Source organism: Puntigrus tetrazona, chromosome 5, assembly GCF_018831695.1.
Source record: "Puntigrus tetrazona isolate hp1 chromosome 5, ASM1883169v1, whole genome shotgun sequence".
NCBI lineage: Eukaryota > Metazoa > Chordata > Actinopteri > Cypriniformes > Cyprinidae > Puntigrus > Puntigrus tetrazona.
The window spans coordinates 30941947-30959355 of NC_056703.1; the positions used below are offsets into that span (position 1 = coordinate 30941947).

The 17409-nt window shown below is 32.3% G+C and overlaps 2 protein-coding genes across 2 annotated transcripts; one reads left to right on the forward strand and one right to left on the reverse strand.

The window, feature by feature from the left end:
* Positions 1 to 567: 567 nt before the first annotated feature.
* Positions 568 to 9542, reverse strand: cux2a (cut-like homeobox 2a). The gene is made up of 12 exons (XM_043238243.1): positions 9443 to 9542; positions 8607 to 8638; positions 7565 to 7727; positions 7434 to 7491; positions 7326 to 7365; positions 6959 to 6992; positions 5914 to 6297; positions 4686 to 4766; positions 3688 to 4068; positions 2562 to 2750; positions 1833 to 2091; positions 568 to 1011 (listed from the first exon to the last, which is right to left on the reverse strand). Exons 5-12 carry the CDS (start codon positions 7347 to 7349, stop codon positions 795 to 797), a joined length of 1569 nt encoding a protein of 522 aa, XP_043094178.1. The 5' UTR covers positions 7350 to 7365; positions 7434 to 7491; positions 7565 to 7727; positions 8607 to 8638; positions 9443 to 9542; the 3' UTR covers positions 568 to 794.
* Positions 9543 to 12931: 3389 nt separating this feature from the next.
* On the forward strand, positions 12932 to 17339 carry myl2a (myosin, light chain 2a, regulatory, cardiac, slow). The gene is made up of 7 exons (XM_043238249.1): positions 12932 to 12971; positions 13885 to 13977; positions 14894 to 14969; positions 15679 to 15783; positions 15881 to 15959; positions 16890 to 16938; positions 17015 to 17339. The coding sequence occupies exons 1-7, from the start codon at positions 12969 to 12971 to the stop codon at positions 17117 to 17119; spliced, it is 510 nt and encodes a 169-aa protein (XP_043094184.1). The 5' UTR covers positions 12932 to 12968; the 3' UTR covers positions 17120 to 17339.
* Positions 17340 to 17409: the final 70 nt, after the last annotated feature.

Genomic DNA, 17409 nt, shown 5'->3' on the forward strand with positions numbered 1-17409 from the left:
TTTTTGTTTTGGCTATAGCGGACACGTGATTTTGTTGGTTTTTATCATCATATTATCATCACATTTTTGATGCTGCCGTTGTAACTCTTAACGCGTGTGTGTTAATTACTGTAGAAATTGTAGAATAGAATTAATCTATTATTGGTAACTATTTGATGTATTTTGTAACCCCCTGGCAACCCCAAAGCATTGATAAACACAAGTGTAAAGATTATAAATAACTCTTAAAGTATATATTTATTATCGTTTTGATTTAAGAAAAATCACAAACATTTAATACAGTGTATAGGACGTTTTTGCAAGCCTGTGAAAAAAGGGAGGCTATAATATTTGTGCTGATTTCAATTTACTTAAGTGTAAACGTATGTGCTTTATTCAAGTTTATTTGATCTCGAGTTAAATAACTGGGAATATATATTCTTTTAATAAAACGGCATTGCTGTTTATTATTTGAATCACGTATGTAGCTTCATATACTAATTTAAAAGCCATGTTTCCCACAAAATAGTTAGAACAAATACAAATTAAAGGAAAAATATGATTCTGAATGTCACCAAAGCAGGAATTTATTAGCAAACTTTCCCATGTACCATTTAGTCTCCAAACCAGACCGAATATAAATGAACTTATACAAGTAGTTATCAAACAACTATACAACCAACAATTATTCTTCAGTCACGCTAAAAAAAAATATAAACCAATCTGGCCAGTCAGGGTTTACTTATTCCTGAAATTAAATTCTGAATAAAAAAAGACAGATTTGGAGCTCATCAGGGAGACGTTTTCTTCATTGTTTAGGAGAAGAGATCTTCCTCTCTCTCGGTCTTCACTCTGGAGATGGACTGTACGCCGACAGAGACGTGTCCGAGCAGATCCGTGTCCTCCGTCTCTCCATCACTGGGCTCCTGTTTGATTCGGTCTACACCGGCTGAAACCGGACTACGAACGACTGGACTCGGAAAAGTTCTGGGTTCTCCTGGAGCAGAAAGAACATCTTGTCTATGTCTAGACCTGTCAGCAGAGAGAAAGCAAAGGTTTACGAATCACGTTTATACTTCATTTACGTGTTTATTTTTTGAACCATATATATATATATATATATATATATATATATATATATATATATATATATATATATATATATATATATATATATATATATATATATATATATATATATATATATATATTTTTTTTTTTTTATATATATATATATATATATATAAATAAATACACACTAATACAATATATTGAAAATATTTACATGTATATACATTTTAGATATGTTTTATATTATACATAAATAAATATTTTTTAAATATATACATGCATATGTTTGGATTTCTATATATACACGTAACAAATGTACTCAGAACATTTTCTATTTAATTGTGATTAATTGTTTCAGTAATAAATTCATCTAATATATTTTTTACGTGTGTCTGTGTATGCATATATGTATAATCTAATTTGTAAGTCACTTCGGATAAAAGCACCCGTTAAACGATGATTAATATAATGAGAAATATGATATGATGTAATAATAACATAATAAACATTATTTAAAATATTTTATAATTCTGTTTTAACCATTTATAAAAATTTAGGAATGTAATGTATTGTCGTAAAAACAGATAGCGGGTCTGATCATTATTTTATTTGTATATTTATGTTATAAATCCCTTACATTTTCAAGCTTTTATTAAATCTGTAGTCAAAATGATATTGGAAACTGTGCAAATGTGTAAATAAAGTGAGCCTGGCACACACTGCGTCCTTACATGTCAGGTTTATATCTCTAAACTGCTCATTAGGATCCGTTTGAGAGTCACCTGTAGTTGTAGAACCAGTTGCTAACAGTGCTGGTGTTCAGACCCAGCCGTGCCGCGAGCCTCTCGACGGTGATCTGAGACGGATACGGCTCCGTCCGATACGTCTCCAGCAGTGCTTCTCTCTCCGGAGCGCTGAGGATCACCCTCGGCCTCTTCGTGGCCTCGCACCGGCCCCGGTCATCACTAAACCCCTGAGCTCCTGCGTCCAGCCACCTCTGAGAGGAACCCCCTGATCCGGTCAGAACACGCTTCAGACGAGCTGCCGAACACAACACAGACACCAGCTCATCCACAGAGCGATCAGATTTGGAGACGTTTAGTTAACTGATGGACTGGAGCGCTCTCATTCTGACGGCACCCATTCACTGCTGAGAGACTGGTGACACACACACTTACACACACACACATACAGACACTCACACACACACACAGAGACACACACACACTCACACACAGACACACACACTCACACACACACACAGAGACAGACAGACACACACACACATAGACACACACACACTCACACACACACACACACACACACACACACACACAGACACACTCACACACAGACACACTCACAGACACACACTCACACACAGACACAGAGACAGACATAGACACACACACACTCACACACACACAGACACACACTCACACACAGACACACACTCAGACACACACACACACTCATACACACTCACACACACTCACTCACACACCACTCACCTCTATGGTCCATCTTCTTCTTATCCTTGATCTTCTGGATGTTTTGAGGGTCTTGGAGCCACAGATGCATGCGGATGAAGTTCTCCTTTCCCTTCAGACTGAGTTTCTTCCAGGGTTTGGGATGTGACAGCAGTTCAGACACCGAGCTCTGTGTTAAACCCAAAACCTCTTCACCAAACACTCTCTGACCTGCAGGGAGCACAACAACAGCATTATTACATCGAGATTATACACTGAATGTAAATGTGCTCTACATTTCATGCCATTAATGAGAATGACATTTTTCAACAGTTTTTTTTTTTGAAATATGAAATTAGAAATATCTTGCAATGTAAAAAGCAGGTTCAGGCGTATAGTTTTTAACTTCATCAGTCATCAAAAAAAAAAAAAAAGATTACATTTTCTGGTTCATATAATTCTTTACTACTTAGTTTCCAAAGCAAACTGATATATGCAAACTTATTTGCTAAACAAATATACGACCAACAATTATTTAATAATAATAATAATTAAAATAAAATATTTTAGAAACGTTAAAATTAACAAAAAATAAATAAAATAATAAAGTAACTGACTGTTTGCTTTACATCATATTCATTAGGTTTTAATATTTTACATTAACCTTTACATGTAAATTTTTATTTCTTATTTTCTTAAATTTCTTATTTTCATTTAGTTTAACTAAAATTAAATTTACATAAAATATGTAAAAATTTATATATATATATATATATATATATATATATATATATATATATATATATATATATATATATATATATATATATATATATATATATATATATATATATATATATATTTATTTATTTTTATACAATTTTTTATATATATATATATATATATATATATATATATATATATATATATATATATATATATATATATATATATATATATATATATATATATATAATTTATTTTACTAAAATACTAAACCTTTCAAGTCCGATTTAATAATACCACTTTATTTTGATGAAGTATGTTTTTCCATCTAATGCTTTCATTTATTTTCTAGCCGTTTTCCCGAGGAGTCCCTGATGTTTAGACAGACTCTGCTCTCTGTTCATGGTGTGTTTAAGCGCAGTGAACACACACACACACACACCTATGTTGTTGGTGCTGAGTGTTTCTTTGACTCTGTGTGTGATGTGGAGTGTGTCCAGACACAGAGCGTGAAGCTCAGAGCCGCTGCTGATGGGACAGGAGCGAGGTCTCTGAGGCTCCGGCCCCGGACCCGCTGGAGGAGCTGAGGGCCCTGGGTCTTCTTTTAGTTCACACTTGACTTTCTGAATGATGCTTTGGACAAAATCAGCCGTGGACCGAGCGCTGGGCTCCGGCGTCCCAGAATCCTCTCCTCCCCGCCGGGCCGTCTCCGTCTGCGTCTCGTGTCTGGCCTGCTGCAGGATGCTCCTGATGATGTCATCTGATGAGTCTCCATCCCGCCTGCTGCCTTCATCATCGTCATCATCGTCATTAATATCCAGCACTAGAACATACACACATATATCTTTTTCACACACTGTTTTCAGGTAGTTACCACAATTCTAAGAATGGTTAACTAACACTTAATAAAATAATTAAAAATAAACTTGTATATATATAAAAAAAAAAAAAAAAATTATTTTGTATTTTTATTTCAAAAGGATAGACCTAAACTGATATGCATGTTAATTAATGTTGTTATTAAAATGTTAACTGAAGAACACTTCATATAATGTAGTTTTAATCAGGGTTATTTTAATTCTTGAAAATAATATTAAAATAATAACATTTAATATTTAAATAAATAAATATGAACAGAAAAAATATAATAATAAATAATATATATATATATATATATATATATATTTTTTTTTTTTTTTTTTTTTTTTTTTATTTATTTATTTTTTTTTTTTTTGATGATAACAACTAAAACTAAAACAACTAAAACTTCATAGATTAATGAAATGAAGTGAAAGGTTCAAGGTTCAAATCACATAAATCAGAATGTACCTTATAATATTCCATCATGCTAAAGTGTTACAAAACAAATGCCTTAACCATATTTCAATCTGGTGTTGATGAATTATTACTGAATTGCGAGGGACATGAGGAAGCACTGACTCTGCAGACGTCTCTGATCCAGAACCTTCTTGATCACGTCTTCTGAGCTTCTTTCAGGAGCGGCCCACGACACCAAGACGCCTTCGGAGGCACAAACAATAAAAATACTGTATTATAGGACTGTTCTTCTTATCTTCACCACGTTTAAAACTATACTGTGAAAAAAAAAGAAAGAAAGAAAGAAAGCCTATTTCCAAATCTAAACATTTTGAAAGCAAATAATGTACCTGAAGAAAAAAACTACACAATATTGTGCCTAAAAGTTTTTTTTTCAAATAGACACTATTTACAATTAAAACAAGAAAAAAGATGTATTTTGCTTGGCCTATTTTTCTTTCTTTCTGAAAACTAATCCTTCCATCCATCCATCTTAACATCCATCCATCCATCCCTCCATCCTATAATCCATCCATCTTAACATCCATCCATCCATCCATCCATCCATCCATCTTAACATCCATCCATCTTAACATCCATCCATCCCATCCATCCATCCATCCATCTTATCCATCCATCTTAACATCCATCCATCCATCCATCCATCCATCCATCCATCCATCCATCCATCATCCATCCATCCATCCATCCATCCATCCATCCATCCATCCATCTTAACATCCATCCATCTTAACATCCATCCATCCATCCATCCATCCATCCATCCATCCATCCATCCATCCATCCATCCATCTTAACATCCATCCATCTTAACATCCATCCATCCATCCATCCATCCATCCATCCATCCATCCATCCATCTTAACATCCATCTTAACATCCATCTTAACATCCATCCATCTTAACATCCATAATCCAGCCATCCATCCATCCATCCATCCATCTTAACATCCATCCATCCATCTTAACATCCATCCATCCATCCATCCATCTCCATAATCCATCCATCTTAACATCCATCCATCCATCCATCCATCCATCCATCCAATCATCCATCCATCCATCCATCCATCCATCCATCTTAACATCCATCCATCCATCCATCCATCCATCCATCATCCATCCATCCATCTTAACATCCATCCATCCATCCATCTTAACATCCATCCATCCATCTTAACATCCATCCATCCATCTTAACATCCATCCATCCATCCATCTTAACATCCCTCCATCTTAACATCCCTCCATCTTAACATCCATAAATCCATCCCTCCATCCATCTTAACACCCATCCACGCCTCCATTCATCCCTCGTTCCTCCTCGGACCTCTCAGTGTCTCCTGGATGGCGCCGAGCGTTCGGATGCTGCGCTCGTCAGACAGGAAGTGCTTCATTCTGAGGAAGGGTTCTCTTCCTCTGCTGGTCAGCTTGCTCCAGGGTTTGGGTCTGGCCAGGATGTCGCTGACGGTCCCCTGAGAGAGGCCGAGCACGTAGTGACCGAACACCCGCTGACCGATGTTGAGCCGCTGAAGAGCGTCCTTCACCCGCCGAGCTAATCGAGCCGTGTCACACTCCTCCTCGTCTTCACCACAGTCGGTCTCCTCTTTGATGAAGCTCTGGACGCTCAGAGACCATGAAGAGGATTCATTCAGGGCTTCTTCTTCTCCAGCGCACGGATGAAACTCTGTCCTTTCTTTCTGGATCACAGGATCTGTAGAAACACACCAGAATGTACAGCTAGCCCAAAATTACTTGGTTTTTTTTCTTGTTTTATTTTATTTTTATTTTCTCTTTCTATGTGAACAGAGACTGCGCTATGGAGGTTTTATTTGAAGTAAATTTAAATATGTATAAATAATTTTGAAATAAAAACCAGATATATATTATTGACTAATTGAACTACTAATTAAGATGTTTTATTTTAAATAAATTCAAAGAAATCATTTAAAAATAAAATGCTAAAAATATGTCATTAAAATAAATAACTAAAATAAAAACAAAATAAACACTAAAATATTTTATTTTAAATTAATTAATGTTAGAATAAAAAGTAAAAAAAAACTACACAATGTCAGCTTTACCATTGACATTATATTTGAGGAATTTAAATAAAAATACATTTTTAAATAAAACAAATAAAGACTTGATATACAATTTAAATTTTAATAATAATAATAATAATAATAATAATTATTATTATTATTATTATTATTATTATTATTATTATTATTATTATTATTATTATTATATATATAAATTATAAAATAAAAGAAAAGAAAAATGTAAAAAAAGGCCAAATATTAAAATCTGAATAATTCATTTAAAATAATTCATTTCAAAAACACATCCAGTGAAGAGGATGAAAGGCTCACCTTCATCAACAGAGATGCTCCTGACATCAGAAACCTGAGACAGAATCAAACTCAGTGACTCAGAATCTCCTGTTATTAATATTACTGCCACAGAAATACAGTACAGCACCGGTATATTCGAGTCAAAATAATACATTTTTCTTTTATGCCAAAAATTAGGATATTAAGTAAAGATCATGTTCCATGAATATATGTCATAAACACCCTGCCGTAAATATATCAAAACTCCATTCTTTAATATGCATTTTTATTATTCAGCTATTTGTATTTATTTATTTATTTATTTATTTATTTATTTATGTATTTATGTATTTATTAAAGATGTCTGGTTCAGGCCACATGAGAAAGTCAAAAGTGTTTCTCTTACCGAAACTACTTCAGTGCTTTGCATCAGCGCTCGGAGAGTCCTGAAAGTCAGAATAATGTTAAAAAGCGCTGATTTTAAAAGCACGTTCTTGCAGGATGCGTGCGGTACCTGAGCTCGGTCCGGATCTTCCGTGGTCCCGCTGGTTCTGGAGCTCGGCCTGAAGTCTCTAACAAACAGACGGGATGTTAGCGGGATTAAACCAGTCGTTAAACGTTCCTTTAATCACGAAATCCTTCTACCTCTATGTGCTGGGATTTACTGGCCAGCTGCTGTTCCAGCAGAGCGACGCGATTGGCCGATCGCACCTGGACTTCCTGCAGGAGACGCTGAAGCCGTCGCACTTCCTGTTCCAGACGGTGAAGGTCACGATCTCTCGACGCGACCATCGTCTCCAAATCAGACCTACAAACCAGAAGAGCTTCATGACCACCTTCCCTCCTAACTATTTCCATCTATACAGTGCATTTCATATTCAGCAATATATTCAGTCTCATTTTTTTATGTTTAAAACATTTAGTATTTATTATATAGGTTTAGTATGGTATTTAGCAATATACAGTATTTACATTTAGCAAGTATATTTACATTTACATGATTAAATGTAGTAAATTTAGCACATTTACTATTTCATATATTTAGTACATTTTAAGTAAATTATATTTATTTAATAACTAAATAATTATTTAAAATGTATTTAATTAATTTATTTAATTTAGTAAATTATATTTATTTATTATATAACATTTTATTTATTTAAATTCATATCGAGTAGTATAGTTAATTTTACATTTAGCGATATATTTAGCATATTTCAATTTATTTACAATTAAGTTTACATTTACATTTATATTTAATATAAATATATAGTAACATATTTAGTATATTTACATTAATATTTAAGTATGCCTAGTATATGAAGAGTTCATTAGCAAAAAAATCATGTTTTTTTCATGCATTTCAATTAATCATAATCAAATTGCAAATTTTGATATCATATATTTCACTTGCATTTAGCAGTATATTTAGTACATGTATATTTAGCAATATATTTAATACATTTAAATTAAAAAATTTTATTTATTTTTAAGTTTACATTTATTTTTTATATTAATTTAATTTAATTTAATTTTATATTTTATATTTAAAATCACTTATGTTTACATTGTGCCTATTTACGTTTAGTAATGACTATTGTTGAAAATGTTTATTGTTTAAAATATATAATTATTCCTCAGGTTTGACAGTTTACCAAAGTCTTTATAAGAGTTGAGAAAGTCTTACGTTGGTGGCGCTGCAGCAAACACACACAGATCCTGTGAAGAAGAGCAGATCTAAACTAACACACACTCAGAAATATTACTGTACGGAAAATAAAACATTTTTACACAAAAAGATGCAAAGAAGAAGAAAGATTTGACCTTTGATTCACACAGAAATACAACTGCATAGAAAATGTGCAAAACCTTTTTTAATAAATCATAGAATTATAATCATAATAAATAATACATGTTATACGTATTTATTGGTTTGTTTCATATATATACACTCACTGAAAAGAAATGCTGGTGCTTTACTAAATTTGAACACAGTTAAAATAAATTGATTGCATTAAAAAATGTTACATTTAATAAATCATTTTGTTTCAGTGCTGCATATGATTAGAACGAATGATTTATTAATAGCCTGCGTAAATGTTTTGTTACTTATAGTGGGGTGTAAAAGTCATTTTTAGCCTTACGAGAAACCTGATGCGCTGAAAAAAAGGACAAATTAATAAACCTTTTTAGGGCGAGTGGTTGTAATCAGTTCCTTAAATGAACTCATTTAGTCGACCAGTTAAATGTAGCTCAAATAAATCGTTTTCAACCACTTACCAAACCAAATTAGCATCCTTTTTTGTGTATAATAAGAAACTTCATGTGACTCTTTGTTCATGCCGGAGAACAGGATCCCGTCCCGACAGACAAAGCAATATTTCTGCTTTAAAATGTCACAGAAACCGCAAAGAGGCTAAAGGACAGGCTAAAAGCCGAAGAGCGAGTCCCTACGAGTCCCTACGAGTCCCCAAAAACAGCCAAAGCGTCCGGAGTGTGGAGTAAAAGCCAAGCAGCTCTTACCATGAGTTTGTGGACGTGCTCCTGATAGCGGCGTGTTTCCAGCAGAGCTTCAGCAGACTCACATCAGACCAGAGCCGAGGAGAGGACGGCCACAGCCAATCAATAACCCCACGAACAAAGAGCTCCATCAATCCATCAATTCATCAATAGCAGCAGCTGAAGGGGGAGGAGACCAGATCCACCCATCCATCCGTCCATCAATCAATCAATCAATCAATCAATCAATCAATCAATCTGGAGGAGACCTGCATTCAGCTGCATGCATATTCAGCTTTTCACTTTTTGAAGTGACAAATTCATTTAAGAAATGACAATCATTCCTTATAGTCCGTGCCGGTGCCGTTAGAGTACACTTAAACCTAACAAAAATAAAATAATAACATGTAGTGCAATAGTATTAAATACAAATAATATTAAATGCAATTACAATTTAATTTAATTTACAAATAATATTAAATACAATTAAAATTTAATTTACAAGAAATAATAAATACAATTAAAATGTAATTTAATTTACAAATAATATTAAATACAATTAAAATTTTATTTAATTTACAAATAATATTAAATACAATTACAATTTTATTTAATTTACAAATAATATTAAATGCAATGAAAATTTTATTTACAAATAATATTAAATACAATTTAACTTTTATTTAATTTACAAATAATATTAAATACAATACAATTTTAATTTAATTTAATTTAAACTTATTTCAAGTTGCCATGGCAGCATTTTTGTTTTCGTTTTGCACTTTTAAAGTTAATGTACTAATAACTAAAACTGAAAGAAAAGGTATATAGACATATACAAAATATAACCTAACAAAATCAACTTAGATTAAGAATAAAAAAACATACTGACAAAAACTATAATAGTGTTTCAGTGACAGGCTACTTAAAAAAACACTGCCCTCTTTTGATTTAAGCTCATAAAACAGTTGATATTTATTACATATATCAACAAAATATTATTTAAAATAGTGTTAGATGCAGTATAGATTAACATTTTGCACTACACAGCTTTGATGTTATGAATTTATGAATAAACTCTGTATCTGAATACAGCGTATTTGCATAATATTGCAATTTTTTGCTGCATAAACATAAAATAGCAAAAGGCTGCAATAAACAATAGAATTATACATTGGTGAATGATACCTTTTACTGTTTATTAATGTCATAATCCTGCTCGTTTTAATCTGAAGTCTGTCCTGGTAAGATGTTTTAATGAGGATGTTTGAGGGTCACAGATGAATATTGATCGTCTGTATTGGTTTTATTGATGGGGATAGGATTTCAGCACAAGAGCCACAACCCAGACCTCATCATTTACAGCAAACCACAGCGGCATTAAATACAGGAAAACTATTTCTCCTTCTTAACAAAGAAACCCAACAAAAATCCAGAAGCAGACCTCACACGGATCAATAACTGATCAATAATCAATAACAGACCTCAGATGAGTGAGAGGCTGCTTTATTCTTTACTAAACACTGCTGTGAAAGATGTTAAGGTTTTCATACTTTTTACATTCATTTTTACATTCACTTGAAATGACTTACAAGGAGTAACTTATATCTATCTATCTATCTATCTATCTATCTATCTATCTATCTATCTATCTATCTATCTATCTATCTCTCTATCTATCTATCTATCTATCTATCTATCTATCTATCTATCTATCTATCTATCTATCTATCTATCTATCTATCTATCTATCTATCTATCTATCTATCTATCTATCTATCTATCTATCTATCTATCTATCTATCTATCTATCTATCTATCTATCTATCTATCTCTATCTATCTATCTATCTATCTATCTATCTATCTATCTATCTATCTATCTATCTCTATCTATCTATCTATCTATCTATCTATCTATCTATCTATCTATCTCTCTATCTATCTATCTATCTATCTATCTATCTATCTATCTATCTATCTATCTATCTATCTATCTATCTCTATCTATCTATCTATCTATCTATCTATCTATCTATCTATCTATCTATCTATCTATCTATCTATCTATCTATCTATCTATCTATCTATCTATATCTATCTATCTATCTATCTATCTATCTATCTATCTATCTATCTATCTATCTATCTATCTATCTATCTATCTATCTATCTATCTATCTATCTATCTATCTATCTATCTATCTATCTATCTATCTATCTATCTATCTATCTATCTATCTATCTATCTCTCTATCTATCTATCTATCTATCTATCTCTATCTATCTATCTATCTATCTATCTCTATCTATCTATCTATCTCTATCTATCTATCTATCTATCTATCTATCTATCTATCTATCTATCTATCTATCTATCTATCTATCTCTATCTATCTATCTATCTATCTATCTATCTATCTATCTATCTATCTATCTATCTATCTATCTATCTATCTATCTATCTATCTATCTATCTATCTATCTATCTATCTATCTATCTATCTATCTATCTATCTCTATCTCTCTATCTATCTATCTCTCTATCTCTATCTATCTATCTATCTATCTATCTATCTATCTATCTATCTATCTATCTATCTATCTATCTATCTATCTATCTATCTATCTATCTATCTATCTATCTCTCTGTCTATCTCTCTATCTATCTATCTATCTATCTATCTATCTCTCTATCTCTCTCTCTCTATCTATCTATCTATCTATCTATCTATCTATCTATCTATCTATCTATCTATCTATCTATCTATCTCTATCTATCTATCTCTCTATCTATCTATCTATCTCTCTATCTATCTATCTATCTATCTGTCTCTCTATCTCTCTATCTCTCTATCTATCTATCTATCTATCTATCTCTCTATCTATCTCTCTCTCTATCTATCTATCTATCTATCTCTATCTATCTATCTATCTATCTATCTATCTATCTATCTATCTATCTCTATCTATCTATCTATCTATCTATCTATCTATCTATCTATCTATCTATCTATCTATCTCTATCTATCTATCTCTATCTATCTATCTATCTCTCTCTATCTCTCTATCTCTATCTCTCTATCTATCTATCTATCTATCTATCTCTCTCTATCTATCTATCTATCTATCTATCTATCTATCTATCTATTTCTTGCTGAATGAAATCTCACGAGGTAAGCCCAGAGAGAAAGCTCTTTTTGTAAATAAAGCGATGAAAAAGCTTTAATTCTGTGAGCGGTCTCCGTAGATTCGGGCTCCAATGCAAGTCAACGACTCGATCCTAAACGATGCTCGCCGTGTTCACGCCGTGTCGAGTCCAGAGCTTCTTTAACTTCCCCGAGCCGGAAATAACCCGCAGAGGAAGAGAGGTGCTTCACAAACAGCTGAGCGTCATCCTAAACCTCATCACAATAGACCTCGAGCCGAGCGGGTCATCTTCTACCTGTCACTTCCTAAACGGGGCATGTGTTATTTATATCGGCCGGTCCGGTCTACAAAAGGCCCCGTCGTCCGGCAGCGCTCGGGATCTCCTCCGTGCAGCAGAGCTCATGGTGAGTACCAGAGATGCTCCTTCCACCGACTCAGACTTTAACCACAGACAGCACGATATATATCGACGATATTCGACTTGCAAAATAATACTGTTTTCCGTAGCACCCGTAAACTCAGAATGTAATCTAATGCACTGCTTTTTTAGTTCTAGTCAGTTTAGAGTTTAATATTGAGCTCGTTTAAATGTTAGCACTTAATTTGATGCGTTCGTCTTATTTTGAAATATTTCACGTAAGAAATGATGCAATGGAAATCTAATTAACATAATCAGTTTTTTCCACCTAAATTAATATAAATACAAACAATTACAGTATTTAATGACTCTTGTGTTATGCACCTATCTCTCTCTCTATCTATCTATCTATCTATCTATCTATCTATCTATCTATATATATATATATATATATAAAACAGCTACAGTTAACTGCATGTTGTTTTTTTTGCTAAAATCATTGTTATGCAAAATGCGAAAATAGTATATAAAATTGTATTTTTTTTTCAAAATTAAAAATAAAACTGATTATTGTAAAACTAAAAAAAAAATCAGCCTGTCTACTGCTAATTGCCTTTTCTTTATAATTAATCATAACATTTTCTAGCAATTGCTGGATATGAAAATGATTTCTGTATAAATTTTCTATCTTCTGTTAAATTTATGTAGCCCTACATTTACTTTAATTTAAAAATTAAACGTGATGCATTCTAAATATTTGTGAAGCACTCATTTTTTTTATATCAACATGCAAACTGGATCATACCAAAAAAAAACGTTCTTTTGCAAAGCGATGCTTCGAATGAATCTCTGTTTTTGATTTCAGTTTTTTTCATTCGGACTCGTGCAGGTGAATCGAACTTTTTTCCTTACTGAAGTTCGAATAGGAAAGCGACTAAAGATGAATGTTTGTTTTTCAGGCACCGAAGAAAGCAAAGAAGAGGGCGGCCGAAGGAGCCAACTCCAACGTCTTCTCTATGTTTGAACAGGCTCAGATCCAGGAGTTCAAGGAGGTCTGATCCGTCTCAGCATCTTCACCAGAAATTAATATTCATCACCATCACGTGCTTCTAAACCTGCATGACTTTATACAGAGAGTCACTAGAGGCGTTCAGACTCCTAAAAGTTAAGTTAAGTTAAGTTAAAAAGTTAAGTTAAGACCTCCGTCTCAAAAAACAGAGCCAGATCTATGCTGTTATTCACATATATACAATTCCATATGCATTTTTAATGGAATTGTCTTGGAATATTACATTTTGCTGGCCCGTTAGAATTAGATTTGTTTTTAAAATAATATATAGATTATAACAGCAAATAGTATTATTTTGCAAAAGTTAGATATTGATATTTGTAAAATAATTCTGTTAATATAAAATTATTAGAGTAATTATTTTATTTCATGTAAAGGAATGTACACACTTTTAAAGAAAAATAATTGTAAAATATTTGTAATAATTTGTAAGAAATTTTAAATAAATCAGGCTATGTGTGATAGAAAAAATAAATATATAAATTAATAATATATATATATATATAATATATATATATATATATATATATATATATATATATATATATATATATATATATATATATATATATATATATCAGTCTGAACCGCTTTGAGGTCTCTCTTCTTTTTTTTTTGTAGATGCTTGTAGATGCTGGATGTTGTTTTGGGATGAGCAGAAGAGCGCAGCTGCCATTGTTTGTGTGTTTCTGTAAAGCTCCCGTGGAATCTGATATTCCCGTCTGATCCCTATTGAGGGCTGATCCGTGTATTTATAGAGACGCTCCTTCACATACTGGACGGACTGAATTCTGTCAGGATAGCTGCACGCGTGTGGTATTGTCCGTCTGCCCGGGTCTGTGGAGGACAATAGCGGCGAGGTCTCAGACAGTCACGTGTTCCTCTGGGTTCGTTCGCAGGCCTTCACCATCATGGACCAGAACAGAGACGGCTTCATCGACAAGAACGACCTGAGGGACACGTTCGCAGCTCTAGGTCAGTTCTCATCTTTATAAGAAATGAACATGTCTTCACTGAGCCTGTGCTTCTTGATCGAATGCGTACAATATTATATGTGTGACACACACACACAGGTTATTCTTACATTGTACATATTTTATTTAAATTTTATTTAAATTTATTTAAATTATATTAATTAATATATTATGTGTTTATGTGTGTTTGTGTATGTATATAATAAATATATAATAAAAATAAAATAAATATATATATATATATATATATATATATATATATATATATATATATATATTATAATATATATATATATTTGTTTTTTTAATTATATAATTATTATATAATATTATATTATATAATTTTATATAATTATTTTTATTAAAAATAATTTAAATATTTACATTTATGTTTAAATATTTAAATCAATTAAATTTAAGTAATATTTAAACAGGAAATAATTTTTAAAAAACAGCTGAATTACAGGAATCATTTCTAATATATATGGGTAAAACTCCAATTTAAAAATCTGAGATATTTTATTTTTTTATATTTTGTATCCTTTATATACACATGCGCTTACGTGTGTATAACATGTAAGATTTTTTTTAAATATTAAATATTAAAAATGATAAAATAGATAGATAATAAAAATGATATAAAACAGAAATAGGACTCAAGTTCGGTCACTTCTGCGTGTTGAATCCCGTTTCCCATCATCTTGTCACAGGCCGGCTCAACGTGAAGCAGGAGGAGATCGATGACATGTTGAAGGAGGCTTCGGGTCCGATCAACTTCACCGTCTTCCTCACCATGTTCGGAGAGAAACTCAAAGGCAGGTTTTCAAGAGAGAGACTTCAGCGGAGATGCCCATGTTTTGTTCAGGCCTTAATGTGAATCAGAGAGTTTGATGGAGGTGTGTTTGACCGCAGGAGCCGATCCTGAAGAAACCATCCTCAACGCCTTCAAAGTGTTCGATCCCGAGGGGAAAGGAATCCTGAAGAAGGAATAGTAAGATCTTCGGCCGTTGTTGTTTTGTCTTTTATATAACGTGCGTATGAATACGCATGAATGTGTGTGAGAAACAAATATGCATTTGTTCATGCATTTTGGTCAGCTTTGACCTGGGAGAGATGCAAAAAAGTTTTAATGCTTTAAGAACCTTAAAGAACGCCATTCATTTTTCAGATCTTTAACGATTATTTTTGAAGACATGAAAGCATTTAAAGACTGCTTACACATTAAATCATCTATGAATTTATATTAGTGTCAGAAATGTTTGTAAAACATATTTAGACTTTTCCTCGTATCTTGCACATTTTAGGAACTGAATACTAAATATTACTATAAGTAACGCAGCATGAAAAATATCTCACTTTTTCATCTGAAAATGAAGTAAGAAAAATGTGATCATCTTGGCATTTTCACTATTTCACACATTTGACTTTTCATCTATTTTTGTATTGTTTATATACAGGTTAATATTTTCAATTTAACTTAAGTCTTAGTATTTTTATGTTGTAATATTTATTAATATGAATGATACTTATTCAAATTAATAATTACATGCATTACATTTTATGATTATAATATTTTTTTACTAAATTAATGATATATCTATGTAGTTTTGATTTTAGTTTAGTTAGGCTATTTTACTACTTTAAACTAAATAGAAAACTGAAATTATTTTAACCTTGTTTCATGGGAAATAGATATGCAGGTTTCATAAATTGCGATAGATTACTGGTAAATTTTATGTTTTTTTAATGTAATTTACATTTTAATATATTAAATTAAAAAAATAAAATTTTATATACTTTTTATAATATATAATACAAGCATATATATATATTATTTATTTATTTATTTATTATTTATTTATTTTTTTTACATTAACATTAATATTTTTAAATGCGTTGTGCTTTTGCCGCGTCTCTCCAGTGTCACTGAGATGCTGACCACGCAGGCCGACCGGTTTTCTGCTGAGGAGGTGAGGCACGTGCATGATGATGGTTGATGGTTGCCACGGTTACAGCATCAGCACCACTGACTGCGTGTTGTTTTAGATGGAGCAGATGTTCGCGGCGTTCCCTCCAGACGCCGCGGGAAACCTGGACTACCGCAATCTGGTCCACATCATCACTCACGGAGAGGAGAAGGACCAGGAATAGTTCGGCCGCTCATCAGCCAATCACAGCGCTCCCTGCGCGTTTGTACCTTCCCACTCTTTCGTGACTGACAGGCTTGAAACGGATGTAGTTACTGAAACAAGAATGTTCTGCTTTTTTTAACGTATGATGATGATGTTGTTGTGTTGATGTTTGCATGAAACCTGTCAAACTTTATTTACAAAAAATAGTATAATTGGTAAATAAATATATTGATACGAAATGCTGATTTGAGTGCTAATTATTTAGCGTGTGAAAATGAAGAGACACACAAAGAAATAATTTGATTTATA

What these genes read in the sequence shown, in the direction of transcription:
- myl2a (XM_043238249.1), top strand. An exon ending in GGACACGTTCGCAGCTCTAG is followed by an intron (nt 14,970 to 15,678) that starts GTCAGTTCTCAT and finishes ATCTTGTCACAG; the next exon opens with GCCGGCTCAACGTGAAGCAG. An exon ending in GTTCGGAGAGAAACTCAAAG is followed by an intron (nt 15,784 to 15,880) that starts GCAGGTTTTCAA and finishes GTTTGACCGCAG; the next exon opens with GAGCCGATCCTGAAGAAACC.
- cux2a (XM_043238243.1), bottom strand. Translation starts at nt 7,349, where the DNA reads ATGCAAAGCACTGAAGTAGTTTCG. An exon ending in AAAGCACTGAAGTAGTTTCG is followed by an intron (nt 6,993 to 7,325) that starts GTAAGAGAAACA and finishes ATTCTGTCTCAG; the next exon opens with GTTTCTGATGTCAGGAGCAT. An exon ending in GAAGAAGATGGACCATAGAG is followed by an intron (nt 2,092 to 2,561) that starts GTGAGTGGTGTG and finishes TGTGTTCGGCAG; the next exon opens with CTCGTCTGAAGCGTGTTCTG.